This window comes from Aquarana catesbeiana, linkage group LG03 (genome assembly GCF_042186555.1).
Source record: "Aquarana catesbeiana isolate 2022-GZ linkage group LG03, ASM4218655v1, whole genome shotgun sequence".
Taxonomy (NCBI): Eukaryota; Metazoa; Chordata; class Amphibia; order Anura; family Ranidae; genus Aquarana; species Aquarana catesbeiana.
Window position 1 is genome coordinate 184,735,163 of NC_133326.1, and position 22,686 is coordinate 184,757,848.

Sequence of the window (22,686 nt, forward strand, 5' to 3'; positions counted from 1 at the left end):
TGCTTTATCTTTTCTAAACAATTTTATGAATGTAAGTATTTTTATAACTAAAAGCAGATCTGAAAGATCCACAATTCAATACACCTATGTGTTTATTAAAAATACTGAGATGGGATTTAATTGCTACTACAGTCATTCTTTATATTAGCCTCTTGTAATCTCTGCACATTAAGACTGGGAGAGGAAGAGGCAGAACATAGGGCAATTAAGCTCTACTGTATTGCATAGTGTTGTCAATCTAACACAGACAGCTTGCCAGTAAGAGGAAAGAGCAGAATGATGACCTCTCATTGTGCTGCTACTCCTTCAATAGACAATCACAAGCTGGGGCCTTGCCCATGATGTACTACAATAGTTGCAGTGGGGAAACTGAGGCTGAGGATCTGGCATTGCTTTCTGGTAGTAAGTGACTTTCACTGTGAACTATTTAACTCACCAAAAGTTATAATTCATCTGCAATTCAGTTCAGCCACACACACAACCATTATATGCTATATATTCCAACTGTATATTTAGCTGTATAGTTCTGTTTTAAGTTTACACTACATAAATCTACATATGTTCTTTTTACATGGAAAAAAAAAAAATAAGTTATACGACGGATGCAGACCTGATGGGTAAAATTCCTTTTAAGTGTTTCAACCTCCTTGCGCAGTTCCTTCCTCTTTTCTACAAGTGAGCCATCGTCTTTTGGGAAATTGTCTATCTTCACAAGAAAAATGAAGTGAAAGTTAACTAATTCAGCATAGTCATTAACAGAATAAAAGGAATATTTATCTTAATTTGCTAAATATTTTCATTGTACTTGCTTTTACGATGAACCTCCTATTTATTTCTTAATCTCTTTGCTTGATGAGGTACAATCTTTGTAATTAAAATGCAGAAAAAAAAAAAACAATTCCAAATGCTTCTTTTTAATAAACTGCTCATATTTTATGAAATTTTGAGTACAAATTTAGCTTATGATCCTCTAGGCTTGAACCCATCATGATATGCAACAAGAATTCTCCCAAAATGACTCTCCATTCAAATGAAGCTACAACAAGCCATGATCCTAGCATAGTGTGTAGCACACTTATATTTCAGTACTTGGTTCCTTCCTGGGTTTAATTTCCTTTACCGACACTACAATGCCTGGAAGAAGTATTCACACCCCTTGAAATTTTCCACATTTTATCATGTTACAACCAAAAACGTAAATGTATTTTATTGGGATTTTATGTGATAGACCAACACAAAGTTGCAGATAATTGTGAAGTGGAAGGAAAATGATAAATGGTTTTCAAGAGTTTTTACAAATACATATGTGAAAAGTGTGGCGTGCATTTGTATTCAGCCCCCCAATACTTTGTAGAACCACCTTTCCCTGCAATTACAGCTGCAAGTCTTTTTGATGATGTCTCTACCAGCTTTGCACATCTAGACTGTTTTTTTGCCCATTCTTCTTTACAAAATAGCTCAAGCTCTGTCTGATTGGATGGAGAGTGTCTGAACAGCAATTTTCAAGTCTTGACACAGATTCTCAATTGAATTTAGGTCTGGACTTTGACTGGGCCATTCTAACACATGAATATGCTTTGATCTAAATCATTCCATTGTAGCTCCGGCTGTATGTTTGGGGTCATTGTCCTGCTGGAAGGTGAACCTCTGCCCCAGTTTCAAGTCTTTTGCAGACCCTAATGCCCCATACACACGATCGGACATTCCGACAACAAAATCCATGGATTTTTTCCGACGGATGTAGAAACAGGGGAAAAATAGGGAAAAGAAGAGATTGCCGCACACCTCGGGTAATAACGAAAAAGAGGAAATTGTCCCCCAAAAGGAGGGGTTTTCTAGGCAGCAGACAATAGGGGAAGGATAGCACCAGGTTAAATTATGTATAAACTTTATTGAGACATAGTTTCAAAATGACAATGGGGTTAAAATATGTGCTGTGGTACAGGAGATATATAAAAAGGCACGATAGCGCATTAAAAACTAAACACAATGGTATAAATGTTCAAGCAGTTGGATAAAACTGACGCGTTTCGACCTGTCGTGTCTTCTTCAGAGGATATGTGTGCACTGTAGGAAAATTACATGCATAAAGAATACATCAATATAATTACACATAGACATATGTAATGGATGTAAGGATAAAAAACGTCTTATGACATAGTTACCAATCACATGTGTATAGCCATCTCTCCTGAACCTGAAGTTCTCTGAGGTTCCCACCACCCGGCTCCAGCCGGGGTCCCCTGGCCGGCCAACACACCACCGGGGAAAGCCGAGCACAACTGCGTAACTTACGGAGGGTTACAGTTGTGGGAATTCCAAAGAGTCGGCGAGGGGCGTGAGGGTGAGCAAGCAGCATCTGCAATCTGAACATCAGGCAACAGCACTGTCAGTGCTTGTAAAGAGATACAGGTAGAAATGTGTGCACAATTATATAATTAATAAAAGGATTATTAGTTGTAATTTTAATTTAATTGGTGCTTTAGTATCTAATTAATGCAACCAGCGGCAAAAAAATATATACTTGGCAGTAATAAAAGATGGCAATTGAAAGAGATCAAGATTTAACGATGTGTCCAAAGGTACATATGGGTCAATGAATATGTTATTAGAATTTAATGGAAAAACTGGGATGAAGGGGAGAAGGATGACAAGGGGAAGTAGAAGAAGAGAGGAAGAGAAAACCCGGACAAAGTGAGGAAAAGAAAAAGGGGAAATGGGGGAATGGAAAAAAAAGGGGGGGGGGGAGGGAAAAAAGTGCGGGAAAGGAGGGAAGGGGGGAGAGGGGGATAAAAAAGAAAAGGACAAAGGAAAAGGGGAAAGAAGAAAAGAGAAGAAAGGAAGGGCAAAGGAAAACACTGAGCGATCAGCAGAAAAAGAAAAATGAAAATGTAAAGTAACAGTCAAATCAAAACAGCAAACGATTAGAGTGAGTGAGGTGAAATGTGAGACTGATCTGTGAAAGAGGCAAATTCCCACAACTGTAACCCTCCGTAAGTTACGTAGTTGTGTTCAGCTTTCTCCGGTGGTGTGTTGGCCGGCCGGGGGACCCCGGCTGGAGCCGGGTGGTGGGAACCTCAGAGAACTTCAGGTTCAGGAGAAATGGCTATACACATGTGATTGGTAACTATGTCATAAGACTTTTTTATCCTTACATCCATTACATATGTCTATGTGTGATTATATTGATGTATTCTTTATGCATATAATTTTCCTACAGCGCATACATATCCTCTGAAGAAGACCCGACGGGGTCGAAACGCGTCAGTTATTATCCAAGCGCTTGAACATTTATACCATTGCGTTTAGTTTTTAATGCGATATCGCGCCTTTTTATATGTCTCCTGTACCACAGCACATATTTTAACCCCATTGTCATTTTGAAACTATGTCTCAATAAAGTTTATACATAATTTAACCTGGTGTTATCCTTCCCCTATTGTCTGCTGCCTAGAAAACCCATCCTTTTGGGGGACAATTTCCTCTTTTTCGTTTTTCCGACGGATGTTGGCTCAAACTTATCTTGCATACACACGGTCACACAAATCTTGTTGGAAATTCCGATCGTCAAGAACGCGGTGACGTATAACACATACGATGAGCCGAGAAAAAGGAAGTTTAATAGCCAGTGCGGCTCTTCTGCTTGATTCCGAGCACGCGTGGAACTTTGTGCATCGGAATTGTGTACACACGATCGGAATTTACGACATCGGATTTTGTTGTCGGAAAATTTGAGATCCAAATCTCAAATTTTGTGTGACGGTGCCCATCTATAACTGATCAAACACAAACTGGTGGGTGGTACGGGTTCTATAAATTTTAAGGATTATCACCTAGCAGCTATCCTTGCCCAATTACCTTGTTGGTTCCAACCATCCCCGACCACATTGTGGGGACAAATTGAGCGTTCCTCACTCACACGACCTGATCTGAAAACCTGGCTACTAAGCATACCGCTGGGCTCCCCAGTTCCAAAATCCCTATCTCTAACCATGAAAGCATCGGCACAAGCTTGGAAAACAGCGTCAACCTTACTGACATTCACTCCCAACAAGCCACAACTCCATATTCCTTTAACTACCTTGCTACATATAATGCCTGAACTCTCAATATCACTATGGACCCATAAAGGCATAAGTTCCCTACAACATTTATTACAAGACAACTTCATCAAAACATTCTCCCAATTACAATCTGAATATGCACTACCTACATCTGAATACTTTACCTATCTCCGTATACAGCATTGCCTCAAAAATGTATCCCTTCCTCTATACAGCATTCATCCCAAGACCTGGGACTACCTCACCATCCCTGCCACGAAACTCAAAGGTATCTCCTATTTTTACAACTTCCTCCACCAAAAACGCACTTTAACCAAACTAAACCCACACCATAACCGGGAGATCGAACTAGCCCACAAATTCACCGATACTCAATGGCAACAAGCCTTTAAGTCTATTTATAAAGCCACCAAATGCGCGGCCCTTTGGGAACTTGCACAGAAAATCTCACTACGCTGGTATATGACTCCAGCCAGAATAACATCCTTTAATCCTCAAATTCCCAAAACTTGCTGGAGATGTAAATCTTCCCCAAGTGACTTATTCCATGTTTTCTAGTCATGTTCTAAATTACAACCATACTGGGACAGTGTCTTCCACTTAATATCGACCATCACCCAAATCAAAACCCCCCCCTCACCGTCACTTGCGATCCTAAACCTAACTATTGAGGACATTCCCCATCCCTTCAGACTAGTAACCACTCATGTTCTAATGACAGCCAGACTTAATATAACTAGACACTGGAAGTCCGACACATCTCTAACACTAGGCCAAGTCACTGACTTGGTATCATTACACTTCAGCTATGAAACCACATCAGCTACATGCACTGGTCAAATAAAAAAAGGACATACTAACTGGCAACCGTGGACCGTCTGGACTAGACACTGCGCACCTCGCGTATTAAAGTACTGAATTACAGACCCTCTTTTCTTGACCGAGCAATACTAAATGCTTTCTAAGTATTATATGTACGTGTATTAGCTGGTAACTTCTAACTAACTCCCGTTTCCATGTATCTACACAGCAAGATGGTCCGCTTCACTGCTGTGGCTCTAGAGATCCCACACGGGGTGTCACACTAGTGAAGTGAACCAACTACTATACAGTGTTATAGATACTAGAATACTACTTGTTACATTAGATCCCTGTTTGTGGATAAAAGTTTATATCTTGAATAGATTTATATCTTGAATTATTTACTCAGACGTCGTTGCACGATGTACAATGTTAAATTGTACACTGTATTTCCTATGAAAACTAATAAAAATATGGAATAAAAAAAAGTTTTGTGTGACGGAATTTCCGATGGAAAATGTTCGATGGAGCCACGCGGTCGGAATTTCCGACAACAAGCTCCCATCGAACATTTTCCGTCACAAAATCCGACTGTGTACGGGGCATAACAGGTTTTCTTCTAAGATTCCCCTGTATTTGGCTCCATCCATTTTCCCATCAACTCTGACCAGCTTCCCTGTCCCTGCTGAAGAAAAGCATCCCCACAACATGATGCTGTCACCACCATGGTTCACGGTGGGGATGGTGTGTTCAGGGTGATGTGCAGTGTTAGTTTTCCGCCACACATAGCGCTTTGCTTTTAGGCCAAAAAGTTCAATTTTAGTTTCATCTGACCAGAGCACCTTCCACATGTTTGCTGTGTCCCCCACATGGCTTCTCACAAACTGCAAACAGGACTTCTAATGGCTTTCTTTCAACAATGGCTTTCTTCTTGCCACTTTTCCATAAAGGCCATATTTGTGGCGTGCGCGACTAATAGTTGTCCTCTGGACAGATTTTCCCACCTGAGCTGTGGATCTCTGCAGCTCCTCCAGAGTTACCATGGGCCTCTTGGTTGCTTCTCTGATTAATGCTCCTTGCCCGGCTTGTCTGTTTAGGTGGATGGCCATGTCTTGGTAGGTTTGCAGTTGTGCCACGCTATTTCCATTTTCGGATGATGGATTGAACAGTGCTCCGTGAGATGTTCAAAGCTTGGGATATTTTTTTTATAACCTAACCCTGCTTAAACTTCTCCATAACTTTATCCCTGACCTGTCTGTTGTGTTCCTTTGCCTTCATGATGCTGTTTGTTCACTAAGGGTCTCTAACAAACCTCTGAGGGCTTCACAGAACAGATGTATTTATATTGATATTAAATTGCACACAGGTGGACTCTATTTACTAATTAAGTGACTTCTAAAGGCAATTGATTCCACTAGATTTTAGTTAGGGGTATCAGAGTAAAGGGAGCTGAATACAAATGCACACCACACCTTTCACATATTTATTTGTAAAAAAAATTGAAAACCATTTATCATTTTCTTTCCACTTCACAAGGGCTATTTCAAGGGCTATTAATACCTTTTCAAGTCACTGTATCTGCATTATACCTAATTATAAAAGCAGTATCTGTGTCAGCAGTCAAAATAAACCTTTCTCTGCTGATGCAGATACTGCTGGCCAGGAATCGTAATCCAGCAAACAACTTCCATGCACAGATTCAAACAGGAAAACCTTAATTTGATTCCACTCAAGATTCACATTTTCAACTGAAGCCCTGATGAAGAGGGAGTTCCTTTGACCCCGGAAATGCGTTGGCTGTCTTTTAACGCAATATAAATAAATTAATTTGGACTCTTTTATCTTTTGGTCTGGTGCTCAGCCTTCAGATTTCACCAGGCTCAGCCTTACTGAATGGCACTGGGATTGGAGTGTCCCACCGGCTTAATTTATGATGAGGGAAAGGGGTGGGGGTGTTAGAGTTCCTCCTTAAGTGTTAAAGAATGCTTACCTGTAAGGATCGCTTCAGGGTTTTCAAACTGAACAATTGATCTTAGACTTAAAACTTTTGTAGTCACAAAAGGTTTTATATACATATTATTAATTATTTGTTTTCCAGCATGTCGTGACATTTTACTGTTCTTATGCCTTTGTTTTCCCCATGATGATTTACATTTAAAAAAAATTAAAACAAAATAAATGAAACAGTACATTTGGGTCTGCCCCTCCATTGTTTGCCTTTCTGGGTTTTGGCCTATGTAGCCTTTTAAGAAATGCTGATCTTTGTAGCCCTAAGCTACAACACACAGATATCAGCCTGTGACTGATCCCTTGAATTTAAAGCAGATTTTGCTAAATGTTATTTTTTTGTGAAAATCCACGAGGTTGATTTACTAAATGGAAATAGACTGTTCACTTTGCAATGATAGTTGCTTTTTGCAAGGGAATTTTCCCCAGAGCTTAGTGAATGAGGTAAAGCTCTTCTGACTTCCATCTTCCAATCATGTGCAAGCAAAAAAATGTTTTGTTTTATTTTGTTTAGTTTTTTTTTTGTTATTTCCTTGAACGCGATTAGGTATCCTTTGCAAACTGAAGCTTCACTAAGATCTGGATAAAATTTCCTTGAAGAGTGCAACTTCACTTGCAAAGTGAACAGTGTATTTGCCATTAGTAAACCAAATCCCAATATGTTTGGGATTGATTCTTGGGAGTTGCTCTACCAAAGGCAAATAGACTGTTCATTTTGCAAGGTATTTATCCCCTAAGCTTAGTGAATGGGGTTAATGCTCTGCTGACTTCCATCATCCTATCACGTGTAAGCAACAATTTTTTTTTTTCCTTGCACGTGATTGGGCATTCTTTGCAAAGTGAAATTTCATCTCATTCAATAAGCCCTAGGGCTAATTCTATTGCAAAGTATATCTTTCTTACAAATTGACTATCCTATTTCCTTTTAGTATATCAACCCCTAGGTAGGATGGACCAAGGGGCATCCTAAGTAAACAACAGTGCTGATCATGTAGTCTCATATGCAGTAAAAAAGAGTATTTACACACACAGACCATCATTTTACCTCTGCTTTGATCTTGTCATATAAAGCCTGTGTGTGTGCTAGAGCATCATTTGCAGATTTGAACTGCAGCTCCAGTTTCTTAATGTTTCTTAAATCCCTTTCTTTCTCTCTTTGCTTGCGGGTGAGTGCATCATGTTGGTTCTGCTTCTCTATCAAAGCATGTCGTAAATTAAGTTCCAGGGCTGCTCTGAAATACAAATATTTTCAAAATGAACAAAATATATACAAAAACAATCTAAGTTATTACAGAGACTTACAGTATATGGAGCTAGGCTTATTAATTTAAAATACTCTGATAAGCACTATTTGCAGCTAAACTGGCCATAAACATAAGGCTGAGCCAACTGCCGGTCAGGCATCTAGGTGGATCCCTACATTATTGCTGGGATCTCTGCAGAACCCGAACCCAGTTTGTGACATTAGCCCGTTGTGTGCTGAATCTGGATCACAGGAATGCAGAAATAACTGCACTCCTGTGATCTACATGAGAAGTATGGCCATAGAAAGAAAATACGCCCATTCTTAAAAAGAAAAAAAAAATTACTGTACACCAATACATGCAAGTAATGGTCTGTGTGTGGCCATGCTTCCTTCTCAGCATGTTGTAACTGAGCAGACCTATGTCAGGGGATAAACCCTCTGCTCCCATGAGCTTTTCCTATTCTGCTCTATCTAGGCTGCAATGGCATCCCTAGGGGGGCCAGAGGGGGCCCTGACCCCCCCCCCCCAACATTATGCTGTGCCCCACCATGTGACCCCCCCCCCCCATTAAAAAAAACTTTTTTTTTTTTACAAAAAGGCAATGTCTAAGAGGGAGAGCGCCCCCAGTCAGCTCCTGCGGGTGATTCCTCCCCCCTCCCTCTGCTTGCTGACACTGTATAATGCGAGCGCTCACACAACCACGGCCGCCCGATCTGCTCCTTCCCCTGCATCCTCATTGGCAGGGAGAAGAGCGAGTTGCAGGAAGGACTCCACCAGGACTCTCAGTTACTGAAAAAACAGACTGATTTCTCCCGTTCTTAGGACAGGAGAACCAGCCTGTAAATTCCAAGAGATGCCAGACCAGCGCTGTCAATAGCAGGGGCAGGACAGCAAGAGGAGGCTGGGGAACCCCACAGTGGCAGAACACCAGGGCCCAGTGGCAAGACAACCTTTGCAACCCTGATAGTTCTCCCACTGCTTTGGACCCGTATATTTTTTTGGTAGGCTGGTGACATATATCTCTTGTTTTTTGCCACCCGGGGGGGGGGGCCCAATACAGTAGGAAGGGAGCTCACTGCAGAACATGAGAAAGGGCCGTTGTGGGATCGTAGTAAAGGGCCCCAGGATATATATATAATTTTATTTTATAGTTGCCCCCCTACTTTTGTCCCTGTCCCCCCATGTGCCCCCCCCTCAAATATGAAAGCTGGAGACGCCACTGCTAGGCTGTGCTGTAGAAAAAATAATAAAGAGGAGGGAAAATTTCTGCTTTGTATTTTATTAAAAACTTACAAATTTTTACCAATTGAGGATAGTGGACAGGCTACACACATTCAAAAAAAGTCATCATGGTACACAACACATGTGAAGCAAATACAGTCCTTCTGCCCTCTGCCGCATCCCCACTCCTAATTGCTGGCAGTTCTCATCTCTGAAAATTAAGCTGGGAGTTGCTGTGTACATACGGCAGCTCCAGCAGCTGCAGCTGTGAAAAAGTACAGTCTGACTCAGTGTTTACCAACACAGTTCAGACTAGAAATTGGCAGATTGTTACTTCGTTTCATTCATCTGTCAGTTAAAGCAACCTGACAAGTGGGAAAAAAAAACATTACTAAGCTAAAACTTATTAACAATTACTTTACTTTACTTTACTTTAGCAGGATGTGGAAATCTTGCAAAAAGACCTGAACAAATTAATGGGGTGGGCGACTACATGGCAAATGAGGTTCAATGTAGAAAAATGTAAAATAATGCATTTGGGTGTCAAAAATATGAATGCAATCTATACACTGGGGGGAGAACCTCTGGGGGAATCTAGGATGGAAAAGGACTTGGGGGTCCTAGTGGATGATAGGCTCAGCAATGGCATGCAATGCCAAGCTGCTGCTAATAAAGCAAACAGAATATTGGCATGCATTAAAAGGGGGATCAACTGCAGAGATAAAACGATAATTCTCCCGCTCTACAAGACTCTGGTCCGCCCGCACCTGGAGTATGCTGTCCAGTTCTGGGCACCAGTCCTCAGGAGGGACGTACTGGAAATGGAGCGAGTACAAAGAAGGGCAACAAAGCTAATAAAGGGTCTGGAGGATCTTAGTTATGAGGAAAGGTTGCGAGCACTGAACTTATTCTCTCTGGAGAAGAGACGCTTGAGAGGGGATATGATTTCAATTTACAAATACTGTACTGGTGACCCCACAATAGGGATAAAACTTTTTCGCAGAAGAGAGTTTAATAAGACTCGTGGCCACTCATTGCAATTAGAGGAAAAGAGGTTTAACCTTAAACTACGTAGAGGGTTCTTTACTGTAAGAGCGGCAAGGATGTGGAATTCCCTTCCACAGGCGGTGGTCTCAGCGGGGAGCATTGATAGCTTCAAGAAACTATTAGATAATCACCTGAATGACCGCAATATACAGGGATATGTAATGTAATACTGACACATAATCACACACATAGGTTGGACTTGATGGACTTGTGTCTTTTTTCAACCTCACCTACTATGTAACTATGTACTCTATTCAATCCTAATTAACCCCCTTTTCTACTTTTCACTTCAACTATTATTTTCCGGCTTTTTTTGTTTTTTTAATTTCTATTTTTTAACCATTAATATTTAAACTTTTTTTTTTTTTTTCTCTTTGTTTATTCATTTTTGCATTACATTTAAAAAGGGCAAAATTAGACCATAGCCAACCAGGGTGTTTTGAATGACATGGACACCCATAACTAAAGCGTGCTCTGCCTTTGACCTATAATTCACTTAGCGTGCAAGAGGGTTTTTCTATGTAACAATGCTGTGGGACATTGTTGTCCTTCATATTTTGATAATATTGAAAAAGGTGAAGCAATAGGCTTCAGACTATGTTTGGATATCCTCAATGTCTTAAAGAGGAGGTCCGCCCACCCCTGCAAAAATTGAAAGCCAGCTGCTACACATACTGCAGCTGCTGACTTGTAATAATAGGACACTTGCCACAGCTGATGTTTCCATCAGCTGTTGGGTGCTGCCTCTGCCATTGTCAGTAAGGGAACCTGGTAGTGTAGCCTTACGGCTTCACGCCGGGTCCCTACTGCGTATGCGCAAGGCACTGCTGCGTTCTCCTACTGATCCGGCAGTGGGGGAAGGAGGAGGATGGAGCCGAACTGCTGACCTAATGCGCTGCCCGGACCCCCGGAAGTGGGGATAGGGAACCTGTCAAAGACAGGTATCTGCTCCCCCTGAAAAAAGTGCCCCATTTGGCACTGAAGGGGGGGGGGGGAGACAAATTTAGCGGAAGTTCCACTTTTGGGTGGAATACCGCTTTAAGCCTATACCTCCCATGCTACACCATGGTAACATTGTAATTACCTCTATTTCTCTGCCACTTTGCTCTTGTGTATAAAGCAACTGTTAAAGATTATCATATGTAATGACATATGGTTCTTCTGTACTTCCTTTTATATATTCACTAAAAAAACGATTGGAAGAAAAAGTGCTAAACTGAAAAACAGAACACTTAATTTCATTTGTAAATAACTTTGCAATGTTTTGTAAAAGATTCATAATTTTTGGAATAATTTTAACTGCTTTAGGACCAGCCGCTGTCATTTAACGGTGGCACAATGGTTCTCCTGTGCGAATTGCCGTAGGTGTACGACTGCTTGAGCAGGCTCAGTTGCGGGCAGGCTGCATGCTGCAGGAGCATGCTCGCTGGTCGGGAGGACTCTGTGTCCTCCGGCAGCCTGCGATTGCCTTGTACACAGGCAGAACAGGGAGAAGCCTATGTAAACAAGGCATTTGCTCGTTCTGACAGGTGACATGACAGGGATCTACTATTCCCAGTGGTCGCAAGTGATCTGTCATGTCCCAGTAAGCCCATCCCCCCTACAGTTAGAAAGACTCATAGGGAACACAGATAACCCCTTGATCGCCCCCTAGTGTTAACCCCTTCCCTGCCAGTGACATTTATACAGTAATCAGTGGCTATTTTTAGCTCTGATCGAGGTATAAATGTCACTGGTCCTAAAAAAGTGTGAAAAGTGTCCGATCTGTCCGCCGCAATGTCGCAGTCACGCTAGAAATCACTGATCACCGCCATTACTAGTAAAAAAAAAAATAATAATAAAAATGCCACAAATCTATTCCCTATTTTGTAGACGCTATAATTTTTGTGCAAACCAATCAATATACGCTTATTGCGATTTTTTTTTAACCAAAATTATGTAGAAGAATACATATTGGCCTAAACTGATAAAGAAATTTGTTTTTAAAAAAACTACTAAACTATACTTACTATAGCAAAAAGTAAAAAATATATATTTTTCTTCAAAATTGTCGCTCTTTTTTTGTTTAAAGAGGAAAAAATAAAAACCGCAGAGGTGATCAAATACCACCAAAAGAAAGATTTCATTGTGGGGAACAAATTATGTCAATTTTGTTTGGGTACAGCGTCGCGCGACCACGCAATTGTCAGTTAAAACGATGTAGTGCCGAATCGCAAAAACTGCTCTGGTCATTAAGGGGGTAAATCCTTCCGGGGCTGAAGTGGTTAAACAGGACAAATTATATAACAAAATTGATGCTTTTATTCTACAGTAACAGTATTTTTTTTAAACTAACACCGGTCCAAAAAGAAAAAAAAAAGTTAATTTTCTTGATACTATCATGAAAAGAAAGCCTTGTTTGTCCTTAAAAAATCTTAAATAAGGACAAAGTTATTGCTAAATAAACAGGTTCATAGCAGAAATAGAAAAACTGCTCTGGTCCATAGGGGGTGTACAGGGGTGCGAGGGGAGGTGGTTAAGGAAAGCCATTACAAGTGGTAACTGGTTCTATATTTATAATTTCAGGGACTCCTATTTTTCAAACAACATCCAGCCATCCCCACTGGTCCTGAGTTCAATTTTACTGCAAATTTCCATTATGTCATAAGAAAGATTTTTCACACTGTTCTTTCTGGCACTGAAGTATGCGTATGTGGACATTTCAGTAGGGACTCTGGACATGTGTACAAAATCTATTACAAGTCCTTCCAATACCTGCTGCTTCTTGTTCATTTTATGACATTCCAAAATCACTATCTTTACTAGTTAAAAAATACAAAACGGAAAAAAGGCAATGAATGCAAAGTAACCTTTCTCCTAGAGCAGCGGCTTCATTTTCCTTGGAATACTCCAGTAACTTGGTGAGATGGTTAAACTCTTGCTCTTTATTTTCCAGCAGAGTTCTCTTCCCCTCTAGTTCCTTCATGACATCTTCCTTCTCTTCCAACAGTTTTTTGGTTTTATTCTCTATCTGCTTCACGCTGTTGTTTAACTCCTGGCATTCCTCTTCCATTTTCAGCTTTTTCTTCTCAGTTTCCCTGGAATGTATACATACAGAATAAGATTCATTGCTGTGCCTAAAGTAATTTCAAGACAAAACATTTTACTGTACATAGCAACGGAACACTTGGGGATATCTGTGCACTTCCTGACCCTTGGTATTCCCGGCCAGATGTTGTATAATGTGTAAGGCTCAGCTATACATTGACACTAATATGAAGGAAACACAGCCTGCCTCCCATAAAAAGGCTGCTAAATGTTATAGCAGGTACCTACTGCACAGAAATGTGCCTGTGCTGGCTTTATAATGTAAGTAATGTTTCACTTAAAGTTGTAAAGTCAGAAGGTTTTTTTTATCTTAACGCATTCTATGCATTAAGATAAAAAACCTTCTGTGTGTAGCAGCCCCCCTAATACTTACCTGAACCCCCTATCTGTCCAGCGATGTCCATGAGTGTCTCAGCCGTCCGAGACCCTCCCTACTGATTGGCTGAGACACAGCAGTGGCACCATTGGCTTCCGCTGCTGTCAATCCAAGTCAGTCAGCCAATCAGGAGAGGAAGGCGACGGGCTCTGTGTCTGAATAAATACAGGGAGCTGTGACTCGGCTCAGGTGCCCCCATAGCAAGCTGCGTGCTGTGGGGGCACTTGACAGGAGGGAGGGGCCAGGAGCACAAGTACAAGTACAGTATAGCGTTTGTTATCTTTATAGAAAAAAAAACAAGACTTTACAATTACTTTAAAGCGGTATTAAGACCAAAAAAACAAAACGAATATATTTTGTAGCTTACCCCAATCCTTACAGTAAATGTGGTGGCTGGAATAGTTTTCTTTTTCTATGCTTTTTTTTCATCTGGCGATCTGGCCAGAAACACACTTCCTGTCTTAAGCCTAGTACACACTATCAGGTTCTTTTCGGCTGGGTTGAACGAGAAAAAAACTGACAGCCCTGGTCGGAGCCACTGTGCTAACAATCCGATGTTAGTACAGCGATCTCTCCCGCTGAGCTGTTGTGTCCTGACATGAGGACGGCCCCCACCTGATCACTCAGGTCAACACTTTCAGCCATTGGCTGAGAGCACTGATCAGGAGCCAGTCGGCCGCTAGTTTTCCAGCATGCATGTCCGACAGACGCCAGCCAAACAGCCAGCTTCTGTCGGACTGGCTGCCATACACGGGCCAAATGTCGGCCGTTTTTTATTGAACCGACTGATGTCATCCAACATTCAGCCCGTGTGTACTAGGCTTTAGGGTGCCTCCACTCTAGATGGAGGTGCAATAGAGACACCCTTGAACAGCAGCATTGTCAATCTGGGGAGAGGGTAGTGTTCGATGCACTAGCAGATTTAGATGCACTTGACTGATAAAGTAAAGCCAAACTCCAGCTAACACTTTTTAAGCTAGTTTTCTTGTCCTTTTAGGGTAAAGGTTTTACATAAATTAATAAACGCTGACCATTATAAGCACCCCTGTCCATGGTAAATAATAAATCTTCTTCAATTCAGATGTTTGCTTTTTTGGTGAATCTAACTTCAGGGTGCTTATGTATCACCATGTTTTTACTAAAAACAAGAGGTATTTCCCCACAACTACCAACCAGATTCAAACTTTAAAGGCAGGTCTGATACTGACTGATGGCTGAGAAGGTGCAACTACAGTACGGTACAGTTTTTAGTTAGTACACAACGATACATTAGGCCCTGGGTGCTAAGATATGCTTGTGCTGTTTTACAGTGGTCTCTTAGGAAATATTATCACACCTCTACTTCATTCCTGGACTGCATCTACCATTTCTGTTAATGCATATATCACATTGCTGTGCAATTACCTAAAGACTAATTTTCACAGACCTGAATGATTTCTGTAATTTTAGTTGTAGACTTACAAGCTTAGTCTCCCAATCTCTGCTTGAACGAAGAAGGCTATCGTCTATTGTTAAATTTAACAATGTTCTAATTCCCTAGTTATATCGCACGTGTTTAGAGCATTCTTTACTTCGTCAAGCCAAATTTAAGGCAAGTCTGGGAAAGTTATCTGTAATTTCCCCTCCCTATATACAATGCCTTCCTATAAAAGTTGGCTGCACATCTTTCTGCTCATTCCAATTTAACCCATTACAAGTGCATATACAAGTGAACTGGCAATTTTCCTGAAAAGCATACACTGATTTGCGGTTTATCTTCTCCATGTCTTTGGCAAGCTGTACAGGGATTTGTTGGACTTGCACAAGTTCATCCTGGAAAAAAAAAATAACATATGAGCATAAGAGAAAAATAAATCTTTAGGTTTCACTTAGAGGATAATGCATTAAAATGCAAGGTCAAGTTAAACTGTCCTGGTCCTCTCTCTAACAACACATCTACTATTAGCAGGTATAGAATTTACCTGTAGCAAAAAGAGTTTAAGGTTTTATACTTACCCCCATCCTCTGCCCACAGCACCTAGGCAAGGAGGACACCACACTTCTTCCAGCTAGACATACAAAGCAGCCAAAATCTCAAGAGAAGACGCACTTTTAATTATCTGGAGTTTTTTTCTTGCTAAATGTCACCTACTCTATATTCCCCAGTAAGTTTCCTGGAAGGACAGCAACGTCACTCCCAGCAATGTGGAAAGTACGGTAAGTAAGTCTAACCTTTTTCACTGGTACATTTTTCACCCACTAAGAGCAGGTGATTGCTAAAAAGGGGGAAGTTTACTGCAAGGTCCACTTTAAAAAGGGCCAAACATTCAATATGCTACATGTGCATACATGATAAGTAATGTGTAAGTGCAACTCATACAAGTAATTATTACTTTTCACAAAGATTCGCAGTACTCTACCAAAAATGCCTTTATCAGCAGTAATAAAAGGTACACTTTAATTAGGAAAAAAAATGAGGCGTAATGTACAAAGTACAGGCAGCCATCAGAAATTTTTGGACCCCTTACACAGCTTTAGATCTGCCCCCCCCCCCCTCCCTGAGCCTGACCCTGACCACTAACATTCCCCAGGGCTTGCCTTTGGGCCATCCTACCAAATCCGCACACCGGCCACCCCACCTGTACGCACTCAGCCCCCCTCAATCCTGTATATATGTCAGCAATCCCCCAACACACCTGTATAATTGTCCGCCCCTCTCACACACACCTGTATATATGTCAGCCCCCCATACACACACACACCTGTATATATGGCAGCCCCCCTCACACACACACCTGTATATATGTCAGCCCCCCATACATACACACACACACACACACACACCTGTATATATGGCAGCCTCCCTCACACACACACCTGTATATATGTCAGCCCCCCCATACACACACACACCTGTATATATGGAAGCCCCCCTCACACACACCTGTATATATGTCAGCCCCCCCATACACACACACACCTGTATATATGGCAACCCCCTCTCACACATGCCTGTATATATGTCAGCCCCCCCATACACACACACACCTGTATATATGGCAGCCCCCCTCACACACACCTGTATATATGTCAGCCCCCCCCGCACACACACACACACACACACACACACCTGTATACAGTGGGGACAGAAAGTATTCAGACCCCCTTAAATTTTTCACTCTTTTTTATATTGCAGCCATTTGCTAAAATCATTTAAGTTCATTTTTTTCCTCACTAATGTAAACATAGCAGCCCATATTGACAGAAAAACACAGAATTGTTGACATTTTTGCAGATTTATTAAAAAAGAAAAACTGAAATATCACATGGTCCTAAGTATTCAGACCCTTTGCTCAGTATTTAGTAGAAGCACCCTTTTGATCTAATACAGCCATGAGTCTTTTTGGGAACGATGCAACAAGTTTTTCACACCTGGATTTGGGGATCCTCTGCCATTCCTCCTTGCAGATCCTCTCCAGTTCTGTCAGGTTGGATGGTAAACGTTGGTGGACAGTCATTTTTAGGTCTCTCCAGAGATGCTCAATTGGGTTTAAGTCAGGGCTCTGGCTGGGCCATTCCAGAACAGTCACAGAATTGTTGTGAAGCCACTCCTTTGTTATTTTAGCTGTGTGCTTAGGGTCATTGTCTTGTTGGAAGGTAAACCTTCGGCCCAATCTGAGGTCCTAAGCACTCTGGAGAAGGTTTTCGTCCAGGATATCCCTGTACTTGGCGGCATTTATCATTCTCTCGATTTCAACCAGTTGTCCTGTCCCTGCAGCTGAAAAACACCCCCACAGCATGATGCTGCCACCACCATGCTTCACTGTTGGGACTGTATTGGACAGGTGATGAGCAGTGCCTGGTTTTCTCCACACATACCACTTAAAATTAAGGCCAAAAAGTTCTATCTTGGTCTCATCAGACCAAATAATCTTATTTCTCACCATCTTGGAGTCCTTCAGGTGTTTTTTAGTAAACTCCATGTGGGCTTTCATGTGTCTTGCACTGAGGAGAGGCTTCCATCGGGCCACTCTGCCATAAAGCCCCGACCGGTGGAGGGCTGCAGTGATGGTTGACTTTCTACAACTTTCTCCCATCTCCCGACTGCATCTCTGGAGCTCAGCCACAGTGATCTTTGGGTTCTTCTTTACCTCTCTCACCAAGGCTCTTCTGCCCTGATAGCTCAGTTTGGCTGGATGGCCAGCTCTAGGAAGGGTTCTGGTCATCCCAAACGTCTTCCATTTAAGGATTATGGAGGCCACTGTGCTCTTAGGAACCTTAAGTGCAGCAGAAATGTTTTTGTAACCTTGGCCAGATCTGTGCCTTGCCACAATTCTGTCTCTGAGCTCTTCGGGCAGTTACTTTGACCTCATGATTCTCATTTGCTCTGACATGCACTGTGAGCTATAAGGTCCTATATAGACAGGTGTGTGACTTTCCTAATCAAGTCCAATCAGTATAATCAAACACAGCTGGACTCAAATAAAGGTGTAGAACCATCTCAAGGATGATCAGAAGAAATGGACAGCACCTGAGTTAAATATATGAGTGTCATAGTAAAGGGTCTGAATACTTAGGACCATGTGATATTTCAGTTTCTTTTTTAATAAATCTGCAAAAATGTCAACAATTCTGTGTTTTTCTGTTAATATGGGGTGCTGTGTGTACACTAATGAGGAAAAAAATGAACTTAAATGATTTTAGCAAATGGCTGCAATATAACAGAGTGAAAAATTTAAGAGGGTCTGAATACTTTCCGTCCCCACTGTATATATGGCAGCCCCACATACACAAATCTGTACACACACAAGCCTCTGGCCCCTCCCTGTACACAAACAGCCCCCCCTCCCTTTCCTTCACAGCCCCTATTTGTAACTTCCTACCTGGTCCCAGCTTGTTTTTACAAAGATGACATGTTGCTGAGAAGCATAGTACAGGCAGATCACTGTCACATGAGGGCTGCATATGCACATAGTAGCCAGAGGTGGCAATAAAGAGCTCGATGTCTAAAATCAATCACACGAGAACTGCAGAAACTGAGATCGTTTCTATACTGCACAGCACGGATCTCCTTCACCCATCCTGCCTTTTTCTGGCCCGGGCGGGCCCCTTACAGTTGTAATGCTGTACCCCCCTGATTGCAGCCCTGACAGTAACCCAAACCAATACAAATTCAATTGTCATTCATGCAATTGCACTAAATAGCTGAAGTTTAATTGCTCTAATTAAGCTTTATCAATGCTAAATAGATTTTTAATCCATATTATTTATTGCAAATGTTTTATTCCTGCAAACACCATAAAACATTTCACTACAAAACAAAAGTACATTCAATAAAAACCTAAACTTCACATCACATATTTAACACATAACACATTACACATTTTAACCTCTCCTGTCCATCTGGTCTTAAAAATAAACAAATACGGAGGCAGGAGGCGGAGCCTAGCTCAGCAGACATGCATTGTTAGAGCTCCGCACCGCTGAGGAGAGAAGAGAAGGACAAAGCGGAGCCTGCAAGCTCAAAAGGTATCCATTTGAACCTTTTTGCCCCAGGGAACAAACTGTGAAAGTTTGGGCAGGAAATATGGTACTGGGAGGAAACCGTGGCAGAAATAAAAATCACCTCACAAAGAGCTCACAGGCACTCACTGCAACTAAAGCAGCTCCAGTCACCTCACAATATACAGCATCAGGGCGCTCTCACAGACAGAAAATGTCACAGCAAGACTCTCCATTTGAGTCAGATACAGAACAAATCCTCTCACAAACTTCTCCACAAGCCTCCTCAACATCCCCAGTAATATTATTACAATTTGAAAAGATGCTTCATAAGGCTTTAAAACAAACCTCAGACCAAATAACAAAAAGCCTAACCAAAGAAATAAGAGAGCTGGGAAACCGCACCGCAGCCCTAGAAATAAAAATGGATGAAATTGAAATTACAACCCAAGAAAATATAACAGAATTGGAACAATTAAAAAAAGAGAATTTAATACTTCAAACTAAGCTCGAAGATTACGAAAATAGAGCCAGACGTTCAAACTTGCGCATAAGGGGAATACCTGAAACTGTGACAGACCTGCAATCTACTATTACTGCTCTATTACAAGAACTAAAGCCAGATATCCCTATTGAACGTTTAGAACTGGACAGAGTACACAGAGCCCTCACAGCCAAAAAGAAAGATGGACCCCCACGTGATATAATCACAAAATTTCATTATTACAGAACGAAAGAACAAATACTAATTGCTGCAAGGGAAAAAAAGGAACTTAATTTTCAAGGACACAATTATCAAATTTTTGCTGACCTATCCCAACTTACTATTACTAAAAGACGATCCATGAAACCCCAACTAATGGAACTGCAACACCACAACATTATGTATCAATGGGGCTTCCCCTTTTCAGTCAGATTTAACTACCAAGGTACAATTTACAGAAGCAGATCAGCAGATGAACTACAACAAACCCTTTTAAAATTAAATCTGACAGAACCCACAAGCAGCAACTCTCCCACACGCAGAAGAATGGCATCATCTTCACCTTCAGGCAGCACCCAGAAAATTTCAGAACAAAATGGGAATCATCATTCTCACAAAAGAGGCCGTTATGCCACATCATGCATGGACCAAGAAGATTCAATGGACTGACATCCTAATTCCTGATAGCTCTTCATTTATTATACTAAGAGATGGTTCTCTATAAAAAACCTGTATTTATAACTGAATGTAACTGCATTCTGATAGTCACACACCGCGTGGGATCATGTTACATTCCAGTTATATTTCTTATTACTTCTGATTCATATAGCCTTAGAATATATAAGTGAAATAAGGAAATTCTTGTTCAGTTATATATTATCAGGTAATAACAATAGATTTATTACTTTTTAGGACAAATATGTTCAAAAATCCAGAAGTAATGGAAGCTTTTTCTTTCTTTTCTTAAAACAAATATATTATTACCTAACTAGTTCCTAGAATTATGTTTTTGTTTATTCTAATCTGAAGCAATACAACCTCAATTTTATGAGTTAACATATCTAAACAGTTGCATATGAATAAAATATGTAATTGTTTACTCTAAAAGAGTTAAAATCCCAAAATAATTCAAACTATCTTCATCAATACCAAAGTTATTAACAGTACCTTTCTAACTGAATTATTTAGCCTAGGGCAAAACTAACCATATACAACCACCCTGGAATAAATAATTTCAACAAAAACTATATTCTGCACTCCAATTAATGAAACATCATTTTGATGTCTTTTGACATAGCACTCTCCTGTAAGCGGAAGATCCGTGTACCCCCATTAGCCCTCCTCATTCTCCCAACCATATTATGTGGGAGTGTGACAAAGGCACTTATTCCCCTGAGAGAGATATTTATTCTCTTTCACGGGTAAATTGTGATTACTTGCAAAAAAAAATTTATACAATGTATCATCTAATCTCATATGTTTTTTGTCTACTCTTTACTCCAGAATTCACTGGTTTCTTTTCTATCTTTTCATCTCTTCAGTCCACACAGGTTGATCTGCTCAGTCAGCTCTGCATAACAAAAAGTAAGTCAAAACTATTTGATCTGTTGCCATGGCACCACTGAATATACTCTCCCTGAATGTTCAGGGAATAAATGTCCCTCAAAAAAGGACCAAAGCCTTCCGTACTTTCCATAACAAGAAGGCTCACATAGTATGCCTCTAAGAAACACACTTCACCAAAGATTCTACTCCAAAATATATTTCTCCTTTTTATCAACACATTTACACGGCTTCTGCCTGTACCAAGCAAAGGGGAACTCTAATTGCATTTCACCGATCCACACCATTCACCTTATCATCAGAAATTAAAGACCCAGAAGGTAGATACCTGATACTCATGGGTTATATAATGGATACAGAAATCACGGTGATTTCCTACTACGCTCCTAACAAACAACCTACACCATTCCTCTCACATATATTACAAGTGATTAATACACACAAAATAGGAACAGTGATAATGTGTGGGGATTCGAACCAGGTCCTCCTCCCATTTCTAGATAAATCACCTTTTACACCATCCAAAATAACCTCTAGATTACCTTTTTCTCAACTTCTTTCCAAATACAATCTGGTAGATTCATGGAGAGAAAGTAACCCAATGAAAAAGAAATTCACTTATTTCTCGCACCCTCATCAAACCTTCACCAGAATAGATCATATTTTTCTAACAATAGGAATGATACCAGAAATTATTGCATCAGATATAATTCCGATTCCGTGGTCTGACCATAATGCAGTATACACTACTATAGCCTCAGCCATACCAAAAGCACATGACCCAACGTGGTACTTACCGGACATAATGCTCAAACGCCCACTACATCAGATGGCCATTGAACAAGCTTTAAAGGAATACATATCAATTAATAATACAACAGACATCTCCCCAATAACACTGTGGGAAGCTCATAAGCCTGTCTTGCGTGGTACAATACAAAGACAAATGGCACTATTTAAACGGGAACGCAAAAATCTAGCAAAAAAACTAGAACTCAATTTTAATGCAGCCTACATATCATTCCAAGATAATCCATCTCAGAGTACAAAATCTCATCTGGAAAAATCTAGATTGGAATACGATCTATTTCTCACTGAGTCAGTTGATAAATCCCTCAAACGCTCCAAACCCAATTTCTACATGAATACAAACAAACCAGGTACATATTTGGCTCGGGCATTAAATTCAACTAACAAATCTTTCAAACCAATACGTTTGAAATTATCAAAAAATGTTTATACTTGTAATCCAGTTAAAATAGTCCATAAATTTCACTCACATCTCGCAACTTTATACAAGACAAACAAT

General features: G+C 40.7%; 1 protein-coding gene across 4 annotated transcripts in view; it reads right to left on the minus strand.

The window, feature by feature from the left end:
* Positions 1 to 22,686, minus strand: part of CCDC146 (coiled-coil domain containing 146) — a 160,355-nt gene that overhangs the window by 43,632 nt on the left and 94,037 nt on the right. For all 4 annotated transcript variants that reach the window (XM_073619596.1, XM_073619594.1, XM_073619597.1 and 1 more), the window contains exons 7-10: positions 15,588 to 15,661; positions 13,236 to 13,463; positions 7,918 to 8,104; positions 611 to 706 (exon numbers count right to left, since the gene is read on the minus strand). In XM_073619596.1, the coding sequence (XP_073475697.1) occupies positions 611 to 706; positions 7,918 to 8,104; positions 13,236 to 13,463; positions 15,588 to 15,661 (585 nt within the window). The remainder of the gene's footprint in view (positions 1 to 610; positions 707 to 7,917; positions 8,105 to 13,235; positions 13,464 to 15,587; positions 15,662 to 22,686) is intronic.